Source organism: Clytia hemisphaerica, unplaced genomic scaffold, assembly GCF_902728285.1.
Source record: "Clytia hemisphaerica strain Z4C2 unplaced genomic scaffold, Clytia hemisphaerica genome assembly, whole genome shotgun sequence".
NCBI classification, from domain to species: Eukaryota; Metazoa; Cnidaria; class Hydrozoa; order Leptothecata; family Clytiidae; genus Clytia; species Clytia hemisphaerica.
Genome location: NW_027103240.1, coordinates 35,220 through 56,739, shown reverse-complemented (window position 1 = coordinate 56,739; position 21,520 = coordinate 35,220). Strand labels below are relative to the sequence as shown.

Sequence of the window (21,520 nt, the reverse complement as noted above, 5' to 3'; positions counted from 1 at the left end):
TTTCAGTTTTTCACGAGGAAGTGAAAAAGTGCAGTTTTAGCTATTTACCCCTTAAAACCTACAAAATGGTTTTTCTCGAATAACTTTTTACAAAAAAGTTCTTTTGACCTCAAATTTTGAACAGTGATTCACTGTAAAGTTACTAATGTTATGAATATACCACTAGTACCTAAATGATCTCAAAAATATGTGTTAAAATCAAAATACCCCTTAAAACCTACAAAAATAAGGCTAAAAACCACAAAGTCCGACCCTTGCTAACGGGATACTCAAGCTGATGGATACAAATTTGGTGTTGCTTCGTGATTCAATGGTTCAAAGACTTGCTAGAAATTCATTTCCACAACAATATTTTCATTTTTCAGGATTTCATGCCCATAATGCAATTGTGTGTGGTTTTTTCATCAAAAACGGCTACGAAAGGCCAAAACCTTCATTCGCTTCATTTTTGACCTTTGGTTCTAATGTTTTTCTAAATCTCCATCAAATTTGTGACATTTTGGTATGCAACATGACCAGGTTTTGAGAAAGTCGATTTTCAGATTTTATTGATCATCAGCATAAAAGTGCTTTAAAGTAGAATTTTAAGGGCCTGTCATTTTCGTTGGGGTCTATTCACGAAGATGAAAATGATTTTTTCATACCTACCATAAGTATAGGTATCTAAAAAGTATAGGTTTTATGACCTTAAATTCAATTGTGTAATTTCTAGGTCCAAAAAACCTGATTTTTTGAAGGGATTTTTGATAAAATTTTGAATAACTTCGAATTTTAAGATACTTTAGCATCTTTAAAATCCTTAAAATTTGGTATTTTATAAAAGAACATTTATAAGAGGTTGTAAAAAAGTGAAACATACCACATAAAATTAAATCTGGTAGTTATGAAAGCCAAAAATGCAACATTGTGGGTTTTAAGGGGTATGTGGTTTTAAGGGGTATCCACTGGTAACTGAAAATTGTCCAAAATGACCAAAAATCGACTTAATAAAATTAGTTAATTTGGGACCCTGTCAGATATCAATAGAGCCTAGAAAAGGGACCCTGATCAGCGGCACGTACCTAACTTTGCCAGAAGAGGAAGAAAAGGAAGAAGACTGTATAGTGGCATTAAAATGTATAAACCTACCCAGTAAGGATCATCCCATTGTAAACCTATATTGTTAAACCTCGATCCTGTCATTATATACCAGACAAGTAGAATAAAACAAAAATCTCACTATTGCATTGATGGTTTTGCTCCTTCAGCAAGTTATTGTATGTAAATGTGGCATATTTTACAACATTTTGTGTGTTTATTTGTTTATGGCAATATCGGATCAAACATGTGTGTTTTTAAATAAAATGATGTCTCTAAATGATTAATTTTCTTATAAGAACTCGATCTTCTAGAAAACGTGACTTTGAATGGTTTATGGTGTAATCAGGTGATTTGCCCATTCTAAAGCACGTGTTTAGGCTATAGGATTTATAAAGCCCGAAGGGCTAGATGTCGTGCTTTGGCTGAGAAGTGTGCAATGGTTAGGTAGGAAATCCCACCTAACTAAGTCAATAGCAAATATATTTCTTGCGATATTCACTTGTTTTTGCCTGTCATGGCTTAAAGCACGACATCTAGCCCTTCGGGCTTTATAAATCTATGGTTTAGGCTAAGAGACTCAGCCTGTTATACGTTTTAAAGCGTTTTTACAGATAGCGATTTTACTTTGGTGAAAGCACTCGGATACCTTAGAAAAAATCTTTACCCTCCATTTTATCCCTTAATGGATTTTCAGATTATTTTGACCATATTTTGAGGGGAAATCTTCCAAAACTTTTTGGTTACTGTATCGGCCATACCCGTCATTGCTAAATCTAAGAAAATCTTTTGCATTTGAGCACAACGTACCATATCATCCTCATCACGATAGATAACGTGCTTTAAAAGCAAAAGAAATCCGAATCACAGAGACTATTGAGCTCAAAAAATATTTATTTCTCAAAGGCAATATATCAAAAAGCCTATTATTTATGTTGTCGAGACCAGTTTTATGAATCAGGGTAGAAAACTGTTTGTTTCGTCGTACACAGTTTCTTACAAAATCAAAGTTGAGATGTTTAGATTTTTTTCGCAGTTAAAATAAATAAATTTAATCAAATAGAGTAAGACGCACGGAACGGGAACGCACTTTCTTGTGTACACAGCTTTAAGTAAATTTTGATATGTAACTAGGAGCCAAAATAGTTGGTAATGTGCGTAAATTGTGTACGATATAATAGTTCTGCGATCGCTCATCAAGAAATTATTTTTGTACACTTGAATCAAGCTCGAAATACTTAAAAAAGTGTGCGCAAAATTCATTTCGGTAAATTTTTCTTTTTCTTTAATTATTTGGGGTCTCCAAATTAAACCATGCAGAAAAGTTTGATATAGTTGAGTACCGTGAAAAGCACAGGCCAATATCATATATTGACCTGTGCCGACCCCGGGGCGGGGGGTACTTAGGCAAAAATGGATGATGGGTATGTGCGGACGGTAAGGGTCGCGGTTCTTTCACCTTTCAAAGTCCCTCTAAGGGTCGGAAAAATCAGAAAGTTTTAAATTAGTCTCTCTAAGTATCGGAAAATTCAGGATTTTTAGGAAATTTTTTGATTTTCTGAGAGAAAATTGTAATAAAGTCTCTCTAAGGGCCACCTTTTCAGCAAAAATCAGTCTTTCTAAGGGTTGGTTTTCGGAGGTCCTGTCTGTACATACCCCTCATTCGCCAACCCTAGTACCCCCCCCCCCCCCCCCCCCCCGGGTGCCGACCAATCAAGATTCTATTCAGCGCACAATCAACGCAGAGAAAAGTAACCATAACGACCATCCAAGATCTTGTATGAGGTACAAAGTTGATACTTTTTCCCGTCTTTGAAAACACAACTAAAAAATGTCATTAATGCTTTTTAAAACGAGTCAGTGATAGAGAATCATAAAATAAAGTTTGCCTATTATTTCGATTCAATTAAAATGACATTTCCATAATTAAAAGTTTAGTAATTACTGTTATACATTTGGGGATCATGTAAAAGATTTCTTTTGAAAGAAACTCATTTCAATTACACTTGGAGGTTTCTGGGGAATTAGTAAATAGAAAACTGCATACTGATACAGTCTGCTAGACATTAATATGGTAATATTTGTTCTTTATCTTTGATTCTTTCTGCAGTGATTAGATTGACACATGCGTGATAAAATTTCTATTATTGGTCTTCAGAGGTTAATATATTCTTTGAAAGCTCAACTTCTGATAATCAGGGTAATAGTTGAGTCCTGAAGCGGAAAATCTATTTTGATACACTCTTCTTTTTGTGAGATACGGGAAACTTTTATTGAGACTTGGCTGTTCCTATTTTTTTAGCACTCTAAGCCTCGCATTGTTCTTATTCCTTTCTTAATTCGAGGCAAATTTTAGGGTTTTTTAACTTTTATTCCTAATTTCAGAGTTAAGCCCTTAATCTCCTAAATATTCAGCTTTTCCAGGCTGATCATTGTGCTTAAATTGTTCCTTTTTTTGGCATTTTTGAGCCTTAAAATTGTTCTTATAAAAGAAGAAAGTGTAATGAGTCATCATTAGACGAAAAATTATAGGATCATTCACTGAATTAAAGTCTTCAAAACCCTTGATCTCGCAGCACTTTAATTCAATGAAGCGCTTTAAGACGCAAATTAGATTTCAGACTGCATATCAATAATAGCATATCTGCATTTCAATAATAGCATATCTGCATTTCAATAATAGCATAGCTGCATATCAATAATAGCATATCTGCATTTCAATAATAGCATGATTTAATAGCATAGTATCAAGTAATAGTAATTACTTGAATCGTGGTTAGGTAATCATCCAGTAAAATACCCAGCGGGAAGTGGGTGCATGAAATGTGATAAGCAAGTGATGCAATGTAACACTGTTACAAACATATACACTTCACAGCTTTCATTGGAGGGCCTTAACAAACTCGCTGTAATGATGGATCATAGAATCAGGTTGCTAATGGTTGCATGTTTTTCTTATATTCGAATTTCATCGTTTCAATTAATGAGAAATCACATTACAGGGAAAAAGCAACGCTTACCTCGTTTTCAAAATATTGCTCTGGTAAGTAATTCCCAGAGGAGTTCATAAAGAGTTTACTCTATTCAAGGGATTTAATAACATTGAAAATGGTTTCAAAACGAGGCATTTGTTACACTCAAAATAGTTTATAAAAATGCCTATTTGCCAAATATTTTTTTAAGGGGCCAGACAAACTGGAGTTACGGCAGTTCGAGTCCTAGAAATTTTCATATATAATGATTAATTAGGAAATTTTCACGATGTCAACGAATTCGCTCAAATTAAGGAGACATTCGAGTTGCAAATGTTCGATTCATGTAGACTCCATTGAATTCCAAACTTTCAGAACATAAACAAAATCAAAACAACAAAAACAATTAATCCTACCTCTTCAAAAGGGTCTGGCATTCTTGCGATCATTGTGCATAAATGTTGTAAAAATTTCCGATGACTTTCCACAAGAGCAGCTACTTTCTTATCAGACATAAGTGTTGCCAAACTATCCTTTTTGGGTTTCTTTTTCAAAGAAGAAAATAGCGAACCCCTTCTTGATGATGCCATATTGATACTGTTTGATTTTATCAAAAAACAATGTATCGAAATCTTTTCAAATTTATTTCGATTCTCTTAAATGCTTTCACATTAAATTCAGTCGCCTCGATTTTCAAAAGCAGGTGTACATTCAAAAAATCAAAGTGAAAATGTATCCCTAAAAATTTCAAAAAAGTCTTTTTGAAATAAAACATTACATTGAACAAAAACTCATTTCCTATTACCCTATCGCGTCTAACAACGATCTCCCAAGCAGATTAATTATTTTCTTTTAAAAGACTGTAGCGATGGGTTAATTCTCCATTGGTATGACTTTAATCTACTTAAAACATGATACCGGATTCAAATGTCATTCTAATCACTTTGAAGGAGTGCATTGTATACCCGCTAGTAGCATTATAACGTTGTATTTGTATCTCCACCGTAGATCGCTCGATCACGAAATTAGTTATGTTTGTTATGCGGAAATAAGCTTCACAAGCCACAAAGCGTGTAGCACCCCTGGCAGAACGCAGCACGATTTCAAAATATTTCCGTTTTTGAAATCAACTACATCAGGTTGTTTCCGTTATCTAGCGTGAAAATAGTTCGTAAATTTTTAACTTTCAAATTAGTTTGTCTAGTGTTAAAAAACAGGATGATAACCGTTAGTGAAATCCTTCCGGTACGTTACAACTGGGTTTAGAAAGCGGAGAAAGACTACACTTTTTTTTTATAAGAACGTCAAAAGTTTTCGAAGCCTTCGGATGTTCTTAGTGTTTTAGATTTTAAGCCTAAAAATGTTTATAAAATGTTCTTATTTTCAGCATTTTTTGAGTATTTTGATGTAATTTCTTAAGAAAATGCATGTTTTTAAGTCTCCAAAACCTTAGAATGTTCTTAGAATGTTCTTAAATTTTTGGGCCTCGAAGCCTTATGTTCTTATATAGTTTGTTCTTATATATATATAAAAAAAAACGTGTACCGTAACACCATCAAGTATGAAGTAATCAGACATACCCAGTCAGATATTGGCTAGACTTGAGGACACATCTCGTCTAATTGGCACCTTTGCACATGAGGCCGCAAAATGCTTCAACAACTTGCCTGTTGATATCAAACGAATTAACAAGAAGGAAAGCTTTGCTGATAAATGCTGGAATTTTTATTTTGATAGGGCGTTAGCCAAATCTCTAAGCTAATTCAATTCAACCTTGAGTCTAGGCTACGTCATATCTTCCTTCGTTTCGAGCGTAAAACTCCTACTCTTCGGGCTATGAGCACTGCTCTTGTTTTGAATATTGAAATTCTCCAGATAAATCGCATGCGCACTGAGGTTTTAATGAAACAATAGAGAGTTTCGAAACCTAAGCCAATCAGCTGTGTTTTAAACATTCTTTTATTTAAAATCTCTATTGATAAACATCTTTTGTGAATGTTGTCTATTATGTTTAAACCTATTAATAAGCAATTCCCGGTGGGGGTCACTAGTGGCCGCCTATAGCAGTGCCTATAGACCAAGAGTAAGGCCTAAAAGCCTGAATCTGTCTATTGTGTAGACTACCTTGAGTCACAAACTTAATCAACACAGTCGATCTAATATCTGATACTTACGTGTAGTCTTTAGCATTTGCAGCCTAGTCTATTTTCTAATGTCATTTATTTTCAATCACTTGCTATATATTTGGACTCACTCTTCCTGTGTTTTCTAGCCCACCAGCGATTCCAGCGTTCCCCTTTTGACGTATTTAATTTATGTTAAGATTTATTTTATTTTATCTAAAGCATTGTTCTAGCATTTTATATTCCTAAATTAGACCGAACCTATATTCTATTTTACCACAGCTATTCCACAATTTTGCCATCACAATATCTACAAATTTAACCGAATGATTTTAGTTTTGATGTTTATTCGATGTTGCGCTATTACGTCTAGTCTATTCTACATTCGAATTTTCTTCTCAGTTTGATCTCCTATGAATATATTAAAATACTATTATATTAGTAGTTTTTCTCCCTAATATTTAATATTTACTATTTCATTGCATAACTAGGACTTTGACAACCTAACCAATTCGAGCTATGTGATTTTTTATCTATATCATCTTATCTGACGAACCTGTCTTTCAGAGTCTTCTATATTAGGTTGCCCATTGATTTACTATTTCAATACTATGTAGGCGACCAACCCACTAAGCTTCCATTACTGCCTTAGCTGTCCACTTCGTATCAGTTTGAATCGTAGAATTTTGAATAAATTTATATACATTACATATACAAAAAAATATTTCAACTTCTTGTAAGAAGAACCAATATACTTTTGGAGATCAAGAAATTAATGATGAAAAAAAATAAAATAAAAACTTTATCTTTTGATCATTTTTGATGACGCTGAGTCTAATGAAGTAGACGAGAAGCATTTGGCAAAGTCACCATTTTTTAAGAAAAACACTAAAATCTAAAGGACAAAAAGGTTACTGGGAGTTGACAAAAATTATGAAACTGAGAAACCAACATAATGTAAAGCAAGCTTGCAATATCCCATCCAGCAAAAGTTCAAACTGACCCACTTAATCGTGTAATCCATTAATCAAAAAGCGTCAAGTGAACACCGGGCTGAATATTGGCAGAAATTTCAAAGCTCAGTGTTGCAAAGAAAGATTCAATTATATCACCTAATTGTTTTGGTTTGGTTTGTTTTATGCAATCTCGTGTAACTATTATGACACCCCTGTCTCACAACTTTAGTTGTACTTTTTCTCTCAGTGGAGATGAAATTTCTAGCGAAATCCGAAATTAATTGTTCAAAAACCAGTTTGGATGGCTTGGGGGTATAGTTTGAGTTATGTATAATTTTTTACCATTCAATTTTAGATGGGGATAAAATCATAAGGCAATTTCCCAGTGGCGTTTAAATTTTATGAAATTTTAAGATATTTTTTTTGGCAAATTTTTCCAGTGGGGCTGGCAGCCCACCGGGTCTACGATATTTTAATAAGACTTTTTCCTGGGAAGTAAGAACAATGAAGTAAGACAATGCACACAAAATATACTCATTGACGAGAAGCGTTACTATGGCAAAAAGTAGATTAATCAAAAGAAGAGTTGAGCACATCAATCTATTTGAAGGCCGTTTTTTTTTTCTTTGCAGAATACATGAGAAGATTCATGTAAAAAAGTCACGAAAAAACGTCGAATAAAGTTCCAATTGGCTGATACTTGCACACATAATGTCAAAATGTCCAGAGTATGAGGTGTTCTTTGCATGTCTCAGTCAATCAGAGCTTTACTCGACGTTTTATTCGTGACTTTTTGTATTGGATGTATCATGACGTTTTCAAAATCACGTGTCTCGATTCTAGGTTTCTTACCGGATGTGCTTTTGCCAAGCTTGCCCAGAACTGCTGAATAAACTTTAAATTGGGTGCCATTCTTTCAAAATCTTCAAGTATAATTCCAAGCTTTGATTTTTGTATTGAAGTCTTTCCCGTAGCCATTTTCATATATGGTTTAAGTTATAGAATAATTTCTTTTTCGGCAAGAATATACTTGCATTTTAAGTAATATCGGTTTCTCGACATCAAAGTTATTATGTTTAGAAAATATAACTGACAAGACTTCCTGCCTTCATTTTATCGATATGAATCCCTTAGTGATGCAGTTTTTTGATTCGTTATCTGCTTTGTAATCATACTTTTCGAGCGCGTCAAAATGGGGTAACGGGCGTAAGCTTGAAATACAGTTGATTTTTCACATAATTCGATCTTCAACGTACCAAAAGTTTTCTTCGGATTAAAGTAAAATTTGGATTACGGGAAGTTCTTTATAAGACTTTCCAACTGAGGGGACCAACGTTTTATTTCGAATTATAGAAAGATCGAATAATAGAGGTTCAAATTAGAGCTTAGCGGTAAGCTCTTCAAATAGCGCCGCCGCACGCAAAATTTTGGAAATTTGAGGAGCGTCAACGCGCTTACTTGAGGAAACATATTTTTCAAAGAAGTAAACTACAGGCAAAATGGGCGTGTGATATAAAATTATTTGTTGAGAGAGTCAATTTTTACTTTCTAGTTTACGCTAAAAGCTCTGAAACACCAGAGAGGGCTTGGTCAGATAGCAGGGGTATATCCGGGGCGAGAAACATAGTCAATATATCTTTCACATTTAAAAAGTTGTGTTGTGTAATTTTGATGTAGATTCCCTGTCAAGCATGTTATAATAACTTTTGATTTTAAATACATTTCAATATGCGGTTTTTTCTTTGTTTGAAATTTGCTACAAACGCGATTAATGAATTAGAAGGAAATGGAGGCGTGTTTTAAGCCGTTTAAGTATTTCCCTCCCCTTTTGTAAAATTGTAAAAACATTGTAGCAAAGTATTTCCTGACTTTTAGTTTTGAGGCATATATCTTTGGCCATGCTGGCCACATCAAGCCATATTAGGCTATATTACCAAGCAGAAAAAAGAAAGTTTATGAAGGCCTTGTTACTCTTCGAAAGTTTTTCTACACATACAACATATTTGAATATAATACCTTTCAAGAGCCCTGTTTGAAGAAGGCGTCTAGCGTTTTTTAGCGGATTTTTTCTGTGATTGAGGTATCTGTGTCTCACTTGTTTTTACCTGCAAACAAATGTCATGATCACGAACGAGCTATTATATGTGACTGGGTAGCACAGTTGTTGGACAGTTGTTCATCTTTGGATCCTCGGGTTTTTGAAAGTTCCAACCCCAGTTCCTGTCAACTCATCAAACGAGTAGCTTAGGTTGGGTGAAATGACCTAGGCAGCACGTAACTGTGAGGGAGCTTCACCACAGACCACAGCATTCCCAATAAAAAGGATTTTCCTCTTCCGGATTTCACCAAAATTTACAAATTGGAGAAACTGGCTTGTTTACCCATCAAATTTAATTAAACTAATATTAATCTAATCATAAAAGGTTACATAATTGGCATAACACTACCTACTCGTTTGAAGTGCGGACTATGTCACGAACAAAATGTGAATTGTGGCTTATCTATTGTATCCTACCATACGACCATAAGTTGGTTAGAGCAACAAAAAAGCGATTTCAGTTGTCAGAATACAGTGTTATTTTTAGCAGACGAAAGGCGCTGGGTGAAAGCTTTGATCAGCAGACTTTGGTAATCAGTCACACGTGTGAAAAAGCTAGGCGCACTAAAAGAACATGTTGTATGTAAAGTAAAAAAATCCGGTGTTGCAATAAAACCAAAGAGCTTCGAAAATTACACTAGTAAGATGACCATACAACAAAATACAAGCAAATTGTAACCAAGGAAAGCAACTCCAAAAACAAGAATCTCTATTAAATTTCGATTTACTAATTCGCAAACTCCCATTGCATTGTAATAATCTTTTCCAATTTTTAAAAAGTAAACAAAAAGCTCAACTCCTGCAATTCTTTTGTAAGACCACCGTATGCGGGATTTTCTTTCCGTATAGCGATGATCCATTTTATAAATTATCCATAAAATCATGTCAAACTTTGGTGCGAGTTCATTGGTTCTTAATCTCGAGCTCGATTGTATTTTGCGGCAACATCACTATAGGGAAATTTACCTTAATTAAAACAAAGGTAAAAAAAGGAACGGCTGGTCATTTTAGCGAGCAATTTAGAGACATACTTTGCAGTAAAATATCCTTTTAATATATAAATTTTGATAAATTTCCCATTGCGAATGTTTTTGTGCTAAACGCGATTGCTTAGATTTTGCCTAAACAAACACGTAACAAATTTGAAAACATTGGAAATAGAAAAAAAAAGAAAGAAATTCTCAAAAAACTGTATTTTTCTCCAGTAAATTTCCAAAGTTTTCCAAATTATATTGGCATAAATCCCCCACATGTTATTTATTGATATGAAATCCTCTTATAATATGATAACTGTGTTCCAAAAATTAACCAAGAAATTCTAAATACATGTGACATGTCTTCTCCTTGTTCCGATATTGATTTATGATCTAGAAACTCCAAATTAAACGTCTTCGAAGTTTTTAAAGTTATGGGAAGACGTTAGATACGATACGGTAAAATTATTGCGAATTAATTCTAAAGCCCTGTCAAACCTATCATTCAAGAGATTTCGTGATGGAGCTCCAGTTAATTCCATATTAGCCTGGAAAGATAGCGTCATCTACACTCCTACGTCGTTGCTCTTATAAGTTTTAACGTCTAGACGGTTGGAGATTTTCTTGTTAAACCTCTGTTAAAGGGAAGTTACCACTTTAAGGCTTCAACAGTTATCTGATATTCATGATATGCAACACTGGAAAGTTTTCTGAGATTTTTCAAAAAGTTCAACCCAATAAACAATAGAAAATATGACGTATTGGGTTGAACCTTTTGAAAATCATTGGAAGACTCTCCAGTTTGCATCTCATGAATATCAGAATAGTTGTTATAAAACCTCGTCCCCCCCCATTTATCCCAGGTCTATCTACGTTACTTATGGACAACAGAAAATACCCCGGGGTTGGCTGATGCGAGTTCTCAAAACAATACGTCATAAAAAATCTGACATTACAAAGTTACACCGCCAATGTAATAGTTTCAAATCCAGGAACAAATATGAAATCTAAAGTTTTGTTTTTGAATTACGTAATCTTACGCGTTCGAAAAACAGACAATGCAAGGGTATTATCTAGCGCTATCAGTAAGCATCAAAAAGCTGATAATAAGCAGGGAACGAGGTTGGCTGTTATACTGTAAATTTTCCTGATTTAAATTTCAAGGTCCATCCCTGCTAACAGAAAAATACCAATGCAAATTCAACTCTGTGTGCAGTGCCGTAGGAAGCATTTTCTTATTGGGGGGGCTGAAGTTTAGTGACACCGCGAGGGCCAATCATGGTTTGGCCCGAGGGGGGGGATTTTGAAAATTTAAGCTCTAGAGCTTGAAAATGCACTCAAAACAAAATGCTTTCAAGAAAAAACAAGAAAAACTATACATTTTGCAAAATAACCATTTTTGAAAAAACTATTGGGGTGGCATAGCCCCCCTTGCCCCCCCCCCAGTTGCTACGGCACTGGTGTGGGAATTTAATAGCTGAACGGGGCTCCAAAGATGAACATCTAAGAAATGATTTCGCAAATTATAAAACTTGCAGTTTGATATCTCACAGGAAAGCAAGCGATTGATGGTATTGATGAAAATAATGATCCTCCTAATTTATTGAAATTTTAAAGGCTTGAGACTATATCTTCAAAAGAGGAATTCTTTATATTTAAAGGTAATATTCCTTATTGACTGCATCGCGTGATCCTCTTAACGTGCATAATACGCCTTAAAACTAATTTTACCATATTTGTCACTTTAATTTGCAACATATAACCATGTATGATCCTAAAAAGGTTGAGATATTTTTCTAGATGATAAAGAGTAGAACTTTCCATCAAAAAAATGTAAATTTTCTCCGTTGCCAGGATATCCACCAGAAAAGTTCAGTTTTAAAAAAGAGTTGTTGAAAGAATAGAGTTCAACGGAAATTTTTTATCAGCTGGTAGAACACGTTACGAAGACTTATTAGGAAAAATTACATGTCACACAGGTCAAGCAATCTGGAAAAATTCTTTGCATTTTATTCCATAACGGAAATTTTCTTTCGAGGAGGATTTATATTTTTCGCGGGAGGGTTTCCTTGTTTACTACCATATTAGCTGCGCGATCAGGCGGTTAAACTTTATAATGACCCGGTTGGGTAAGGCTATAGAAAAGCATTTCAAATTTTGTCATACAGTAGATGAGGAATACAGCCTAAAACAACCCTTTATTATGCTTCTTGTAAATTGTCGATAAGCTCAAGGCGTCTGAACATCATTTTATTACACTACATGGATGATGGATGACTCGAATACCCGGGGGATTTAATAACGACCGTATGAATGAGGTCTTTGAAATCAGATCCTTACAGTGCAGAGAAAATTTAGCCAAATTTGAATAAATTTTGGTGAAAAATCGATCCTTACGATGTATTTTCTTGAACATTTTTTACCATTTGTCCATTGCAAAAAAATCTTTGCTCATTTCGACCAGATTGCAATTCACTTTGGAAGCTTGGAAAAAGGACCCTTAAGGGCCGCAACAACAGTAGCTCCATTACCTTCAGTTCCCTCACCCTGGGCTCGAGTAGCACGGAATGCTAATTCTTGGCCAAACTTGTTATCAGATTCGGTCTTCAGTTTGACGAAGTTCATATTTCTTTTATCTTTTTGCTTTTTATATACTTGCTCTCTGCTAAATTGTGATCTGGTGTTTTTGTTATTTGTTTTCTGTTGAGTCTTTTGAGAATACACTGTATGTCCAGTAGGCTTTGGTTTTGCGACCTGCCGGGCAGGGATGGGCTTTCCTCCTCCCCAATATTGATGACATTTTTTGCTTAAAATTATTGATTTTTGCTGTATTTTCCAGCAATGTAGAGGCCTAATTTTTCAAATCACCCCTCGGGCCAAACCATCATGGTTGGTTCAAGTGGTGTCACTTAGCTTCAGCTCCCAATATCAAAATGCTTCATACGACACTAATATATGTTCTTAAATTTTACTATTTAGTTATTTCAGATGTACCTTATCGGCCAAAACTTAGCCGGCCTTAGTTTTAGTCGGACTTAACTATTAGTCGGCCCTAATTTTAGTCACTAAGCCAAGATTTAGTCACTAAGGGCCGACTAATAATTAAGACCGACTAAAAATTTACATTACATTCTTTGTTAAAGTAATACCGATATGAAAAGTGGGTTAAGGAAAGCTTAATTATAAACTTTTAATTTGTCCCAAATTTTTAGTCGGCCCTACATTTAGTCACAAAGCCAAAATTTAGTCACTTAGGGCCCACTAAGTTTTGGCCGATAAGGTATAGCAGTCTATTAATGTTTGTAATTAAGTGATTTAAGTCCTTACCGATTGCTTCCCGACTACACTTGAAAACATATCATAATCATTCTTTCCCATGTTTTCCTCGTGGTGAAATCGCCTTCGAAATTGTCAATTTTCCAAGAAAACAAAATCCAGCCAAAATATTGATAATAACACTTTTCAAACTCTAGATTATCTTCTGCTCAAGTCTCAATCAATTTTAATTTATCTTTTTTCGCAATCCTGTTTTTATGTTGCGCTTTTGAGTTTTTAAAAGATTTTAAAAGTTTTCATTGAAATTGATACTTTATATACTAACTTTTATCACAGCAACATATCATAAAATAAAAGTTGTATATAACCCCCTGAATCGAATACAAATGATCCGAAGTCAAGCTCTCGTCTTCGTTCAAGTGTCTTAAAAGCAATGTTTGCACCTCTTGAAGGCTTGAATAAAATTTCAAAAATTGATTTTTAATATCTTTGTAAATTTTCCCTAACTCACTTTTAAAGTCAATATTACAAGCTCAATCGATTTGTCATTAAAGTTGAAGTTGATTGAAATCACCAATAAGTATAGAACCAACAATTCAGCCTTTCAACCAGAAGATCCAGGGGGTTCCCCATTTTTAAGCTTAAAAGCTACTTTTGTTTGTTTTACAATGGTTCCTGATTTTATCATCTATTATCTCCTTTATACCTTAGATTTGTTACACCGACGTCAGCTTATCATCAAAGATTAGGCATGATACCCAACTTTTTTCAATTATTGAATTGCCTTCTTAAAAAAGCCATGGTCATTTTTTTATTGAGGCTTGATGGATGTCAAAAATGTAGCTATGCGTTAAATTGGGAGCTAAGAGTAGTTGTGACGCTTCATATCACCATTTGATATTCATTTCATACCAGCATTCGATATTCTAGGTCTAAAGTAAAAAGGAAGTAAACTCCCTCACCCCCGGCACCACCGACAGCTACCAAATGAGTGTGCTTTCTTACTTTAGAGGCAGCTTTAATCTAATCTATTTGATACCACAAGAGCCTTTTTTTCTTAATTAATTTTATAGTTATATTTTAATCCCCATGAATTTTCTAAAGTTCTGATAGTAAAGAAAGTTCTCTAAGGTCCCGAATAAATATCCCCACCCAGTTATTAATTTCGAAATATTTTCAGCTATCAAAAGCTAAATAGCTCTTAATAACCTGGTTCTAATCAGCCTGGTTTGTAATTATCCTGGTCTAAGTATATAATTACCTCATTTATTTTGCTAACTAGCCATAATTTTCGTGCCACCGCAGAAAAACGATCAAATAAATTGTTGAATTTGGAAAGAAATGTTACTTATAGCCGTTACTTCTGTTAGGATGGCATCTCATCTGAAGCAAAAATTAGTCTACAAATATTTGCAATTTGTGTCTATCTCATAGATATCTTCTTAAAGAGATAAGGTAAAGCAACGATGTAAAAATAATAGATAACCAACTACCTCTAGAAGGCACTTCTCCCAAGAGAACAACCATTGTTTTCCTATTGAAATGAGCACTCCTTTAAAGAGCTCTGTGTGTAGTGCGTGTTATGCTTTTAGCTAGATTTTGACACACTTTTTGACATCCACTGAATTGATAGAAAATTTGAATTGTTATTTACTGCAAATTTTGGAATTTTTTTCAAAAGATAAAGGTACCAATCTTTAGACAAATTGACTACGGATCGGCCTGATACCACTTAATCTTCATCTGGATAAATAAACGCTCATAAAATGATGTTATCTGAAAAATATATGTGTGATTTGAAGTGCGATATCTCACGAATGAAAAGTGCATGAAGGTTGCCTGATACAAAATAAACAGATGAATGTTTATAGAACAATAATATCTGATTAAAAAATTCCTTCTATGAGGCTGCCTATAGGAAAATACACTTTTTCTAACCCAAATTTTGGAAAAATATACATCACGTGATCGATTCTGTCCAATAGAAGGTTGCAAATGAAGCAAGTTTTTATTTAATTGCACTTTTTACGATGCAAAATGTACTTAATATCTTTACAACCGTAACACGGATGTTTTTTGAGAATCAAGGCAAGTTGGTTATCTATTACTTTTACATCGTTGGGTAAAGTTATTTATCTGTTTTTTTTTTGTCATCTCTTTTATTACCAAAATAATGGTATATTATGGTTTGTTTATAGCATACTAAACGCTACTGTACTAAACTGCCATTTTACTGTAATAGTCAAACGACAAGTTTTTGGTCGTGTTCAGACCTGAAAGTTTAAGTTTAAGATTCAAGTAGTACTTTGTTGATATGGGAATTTAATTATAATCACTTTTCTTTTGTCATCATCGATTGGCGATCTCGAGGAATCTCCTTTCCTAACTTGAAATCATGTCATCTTCTCTCTTGAGATACTTTGAAACAAAAAAGATTTCAGGGAATCCCTCTGCAAAACACTAATTCGTGGTCGTTGAAGCCATTACTGCTAGAGATGCTCCGAGCGTCTCTAAGTCATAAATTTCACGTTCTTTTTTCTTCATTTACAAAAGGAGCATGCTTTTCACTTGCAAATTCTGATTTCGTCTATTCAGAAAACTGTAACGAAATCGTAAAAACTTTTTTTTTAAACTAGAGATTGATTCCTTTTTAAACTTTGGTTTAACTAATGAGGAGCGTGCCGTTAGATACAAAAGGAATATAAAAGAAACATGTAGACCTAATTGCTTTAAACCTTGGTCTGAACACGACCTTTGAAAGGATAAAATTTCTAATTTGCGTTGCTCAGAGCAGTTAATAACTACTTGTAGTTTAAATATGGAGTTCCCCAACCAAAAAAGGAATTTCCCTTAATTCGACTCACTGAGGTAATAAAAAAAGACATATAGAGCTTTGAAAATGGGTAATCAGATCAAAAAAATCCGGAAAAGTGTTTTTAATGATGATAAAACAATAGAAAAACAGTCAAGCTAAGAATGTTACCGGTATACACCATTTAACCGGAACTAAAATACTGAAAAACGCGCGCAAAATTATAAGATGTTTGCCCAACTTCCTTATGCGTGAAGCTATGAATGCCATCCTCGGAAGCTTTAGGCTTCCTGCGGTGGCAATTAGGTCCCCCCCATTTATTAGATTTGAAAATAATTCGGACCCTGCCCTCCTACCATTTGGAACCTTAGAGTAGTGGTCACGTGTGGTAAAACGAGGACTTGCAATTGGTTATTGGGAAATGTTAGATAGCTCATAAAGAAATCTTTATCTTCCTCAGAGATCAGATGATTACATAAATATGTAAATTCGATAATAAATTCTAATTTTAGGTATTGAAAAAGCTTTGTAATTGATATGACTGGCGCCAAAAGATTCTTGCGTAGGGGCTACTGAATACATCGTACGAGAAAATAGTGAGCTTTGCACTTTTTTTCAAAGGTAAACTTTATAGCACGTTTCTATATTGTAATCTCGGTATCTTGATTTGGTCTATCTTGAGATACCGAGATTACAATATAGAAACGTGCTATAAAGTTGACCTTTGAAAAAAAGTGCAAATCTCACTAAAAGTTTTTGAAAAGTCAGAGAAAACACCCTGTATCGCAGCCCCGGTGGAACATTTTGCCACAGCGGGAGTAAAAATTTCTTTTGAAATCCCAATAGAGATAGAAATTCTATTGTTTCAAGCTTAAAATATACAGTCGGGGTGGTTTTAGAGTTCATTGTTTTACATTGGATTTCGAATGGGAATGAAATCAAAATCAATTATCCCAGTGAGGTTTAAATCGTAGGGTATTCTTCACACCGGGGACAAAATTTTGACAAAATCTCCTAGTAGACGAGGTTCCCAGCGGGTCTGTGATACAAGTTTGTAAGGAATGAATTGATATCATGGTTACTTTGAAGTAGAAATATGATCAATATTTAGGTTAACAAACCTGACTTTCTTTGAGTGATAGAAATCGCCATTTATGGTATGTATAATGCCTCCCCAATCCCTTTGTCAAGAATTTTGTAATTCTTTTCGTCACCGAGTCCTTTCTGCTGGTGCGGTGGGGTCGAAATGATTCTCCGGACGTTACTTGGTAGCTCTGATGAATGCCGTTCAAGGTATCTTCGTTATTAGCAAAAAAAAATTGTATCAATTATAATGCCTCAGGAAAATTAGTAGATGTTGAATAGTCGTTGTAGACATCTGAACTTCAAAACAAAGTCTGTTTCTGGTTAACTGAACTGCAAAGTATCATTATTCTAGCTTAAGAATGTTACCGAAACAGGGTAGCGTGAGCTCCAAAGCTTAGCTTTTTTTGAAACTTAAGCTGTGGAAACGGACTGTAAGAATTCAATCGCGCAAGTCTCAATAACATTGATATGCATTGAAGATGGAGAGCACAAGTGCTTTGACCAAAATAATCAAGCGACCTCAAAAAAACGAACAAATGTCCCCCCACTATTAGGCTTTCTTGTAAGTTAACAATTAGTTAACAAGTTTCTTTAATTTAAACTTTTTTTTTGTTCTCTCTAAGTTCGCATTGCGATTTTGAATAAAATCGGGATGTCTAATATTAATACGCTGTGATACTCACGGGAGAAACAAAGGGTGTAAGATAATCAGAACTCGTTTTCATTTCAGGGTGCAAGAATTCCAAAGCAAAAGTTTCTCCCGTTTGCTTAAACGAGTGGAATTCATTTAATCTTTTTATACCTTTTGTCTTCAGTGTATTAACTGGGCCCTCTCCCCCAGCAAAGTCCCTGATCAGACCATCAGACCAAAAAACTTTTGATGATACAACAACCCTGAAAATGTTCTCTCGTCACGCCACCACATCAAAAAAGTCTCCTTTCAATTACACATCACGCTTTTTGAAATCATAAATCACACACACTATCACGAAAAAAAAGCCCCCCCGGAAATTAGGTCCCCCTGTTTACCGTTTATTTGGAACCTAAGAGTACCCAGTTAGCACACAACGTTTTTTCGACGCTTATCTAACGTTCGCAACGTCCATATAACGTTAGATGAACGTCTAAACAACGTTGTGTGCTAACTGGGTACTCTTAGGTTCCAAATAAACGGTAAACAGGGGGACCTAATTTCCGGGGGGGATTGGAAATTGTACTTCTGAACACCCAAAAATAAGGTAACTATATAGCCTAAAATCAGGCTATTTAGAGCAAAATAAGGGGCCTTCTCTTTAACCGCTGAAAATGTTCTTAAAAATCAATAAACGAGGGGGTCCTAATAAGGTCCGGAGAAGGGGGGTGGAAAATTTTCGAAAAATGAACAAGCGGGCGGGCCGTTTATTTGGAACCCATCAACGTCATCATGAGCTTATGGTATGTTGCAACTGAAGGTGCTGAGAACGAATTGTTATATGAGAGCCTGGGGAGAAAAACTATTGACCATGACTGAACAAAGCACAAAGTATATTTCATGAAAAACGTAAATAAAGAAAAACAGCCCGTCAAAAGAAACTGTGCATAGCATTCAAAGTCGGGGACAAAATTCTAATATGAGACAAGAAGCCGGAGCGGCGTGAAGGTCCAGCTGACGTGGCAATAACCGAATGTCGTTCGTACCGGGTTCCTTAAGTGACGCAAAAAAATTTCCTTCCCATCCTCCACTCTGAGCTTCTATTCTTTGACAATTTCTTTTTATTGCTAAGTTTTGAAAGTTTTTGATGCATTTCCCGAAATTTCGAAACTTTTACCGCTGATGGTATTCGAACCCACAATATACAAAGCACCTATGACTAGAACGCCAGCGCCTTAACCACTCGGCCATCGAGTCACAACTGCATTAACCCTATTCAACCTAGGATTTTAGGGGCGGTTCAGAACTAGGGGGGGGGGCTTTTCCTGTACCACCCCTTAACTTTTGATCTAGTGGGTCTTTTTGGATGAAATTTGGCACACAAGATCTTTGTCACGTAAGGTAACTTTTGACAAAAGAAATTTTAGATGACGTCACTCATCATGCCCAAAGTGAGCAAAAACCGAAATTTTCCTTTGTTCTTATAAATAGCTATTGTATTCTAACAAAAGCTTTAGAAAAAAGTTGACTGAGATCAAAATGCTTATTTTATCCTAAATATTCAATAAATTACGGTTTAAACAATATATTTGACATTAAAAATAAATTTGTATTGGAAAAGTGTCAATTTTTGTGACACCTTACTGTCAGAAATGTCATCATACTCAAGGTGTGAAAATTTTTAGGTGTCAGATTTTTTTTTATCTTGAAGCTGAATAAAAGTTAGGAATTTACAGAAAAATTTCAAGGCAATAGCTCTATTATTTCAGGAGCTATTACCAATAGTTTGACCACCGAACAGAAAGAGCCCCCCCCCCTAGTTCGAATAGGGTTAAGGAGTTCAAAGTTGCTTATAAACATGGTATTTACTCCAAACTCTACCCGGGGGCTAAAACCCTAACCAGGGGTTAACTCCCATCCCAAACCCTAGCCCTAACCCTACCTGACCCTACCTGAAACAACCCTTTAATCTAACCGGGAAATTTGACTCTACTACCAATTCAATCCAAAACATAGGTCAAACATCGCGCAGGTAGGCGGGCAAAAATTCTAGATCGGTGGTTGGTTTAGCCTGGACTTGTTAATTTATTGCGCGTACAGGCCCCGACAAAGACAAAATTTTTTCGATCAGTTGCTTTTTAAAGGTCCATTCTGCTGCGTGCTGGACCAATAAGAGGATAAGAGGAAATTTTGAGAAATAGCCTTTGGTTTAGCACCGCTTTTCCGATGTTTCAAGCTGAAAATACCGACACAAGTTTTGTTGATCACCGAAATACCGACGCAAAAAAAGATCAATACTGACACACCAACAAACTGATACCCCCATTACACGTTGAATAACGTTCAAAGTTAGAAATATTGCCCTCAAGAAAGGGAGTCCTGGGAGAGTATAGTGGAAAATTTCCAAAAGTGAAATAATACCTTTAGACTGAAAACTGGAAGTTGATCGATATTGCTCCAATGACTGGAAACTATCATCCAAATAGACATTGTATCTAGAAGAATAAAGATTCCAAGCAGAACCTCGATTCAAATTCGTTGATGACATCGTGGGCATTAGGTGGAGGTTGTTTGTCGATTTTGACTGGTATTGATGCATGTACTGGAAACTTTGATGATTAAGCTTCTCTGGTGAATCCAGATGTATTTTATTGTTTGCATTGTATTTGCCGGTTGCAATAGCTTTGTATTTCTCGAATAAACATTGGTCTTGACTGAGATTGGATTGATGTTTGTGAATGTTTTTAAGTGATTGTTTCGATGGTACATCAAGGCTTCTTTGAGTTTTTAAGGTGGTTGCAGTAGTATTCTTTGGTGAAGGAATCTTTGTCATAGAAATTTGACGTACGTTGTCAACGCTATTCTTTATTTGAAGCTGAACGTTTTGAATTGACTTTACTCGAGGTTTAGCGTTAACAGCTTTTCCATTGATTCGATTTTGTAACCAAATATTCTCTTCAGGGGAAAACTTCTTTTGAGAACTAGAAGCAGTAGAATTGTTCTTGACATTCACAGATTGGCCAACAAACAAGGATGTCGACGATGGAAGTTGGTTGTGATACTGCTCCATCTTATAACAGATTATACTCTAAAGACAAAAAACTTTTAGAAGAAACAATGAACTGAAAATGAAACACCATGAACTCAGATGATCATTATATCTAATTATCATTATCAATTAAAATGTGAACAATAACCGTCATCATTTACCTGGCATAAGATTCAAATTCCCACACTAAAATTTCACTTCTACTTCTCTCGAGAAAAGAGACCATACCTCTGGGTTAAAGTTTTGCAAATTTTCCTTCAAAGTTGGTCCTCTCTAACACGAACCTCTGTTTTGCGAGTCTTTCTATTATTCAAACTTTAACACTGGCGGCAAAAGCTTGGTATTTTTTTGTATGTTTCCGCATAAAAGGTTACGTCATGAATATCATGAATTGGAAATATGCAAATCTGATTTACTACCTTATCAACGGCTTTTTGGCACGTAATGTAAAGAAAATCAAACTGGG

General features: G+C 35.1%; 1 protein-coding gene across 4 annotated transcripts in view; it reads right to left on the bottom strand.

Moving 5' to 3' along the window:
• The window catches only part of LOC136798321 (calmodulin-like), a 50,930-nt gene extending 29,841 nt beyond the window's left edge, over positions 1-21,089 (bottom strand). Inside the window, exons 1-2 of one of the 4 annotated variants that reach the window (XM_067054954.1) lie at positions 20,427-21,089; positions 17,410-17,585 (exon numbers count right to left, since the gene is read on the bottom strand). In XM_067054954.1, the coding sequence (XP_066911055.1) occupies positions 17,410-17,585; positions 20,427-21,075 (825 nt within the window). In that variant the 5' untranslated portion in view covers positions 21,076-21,089. Of the gene's footprint in view, positions 1-4,465; positions 4,655-7,980; positions 8,122-13,527; positions 13,742-17,409; positions 17,586-20,426 lie in introns of those variants that run through there. The other 3 variants (XM_067055565.1, XM_067055300.1, XM_067055163.1) reach the window with 3 other exon arrangements.
• Positions 21,090-21,520: the final 431 nt, after the last annotated feature.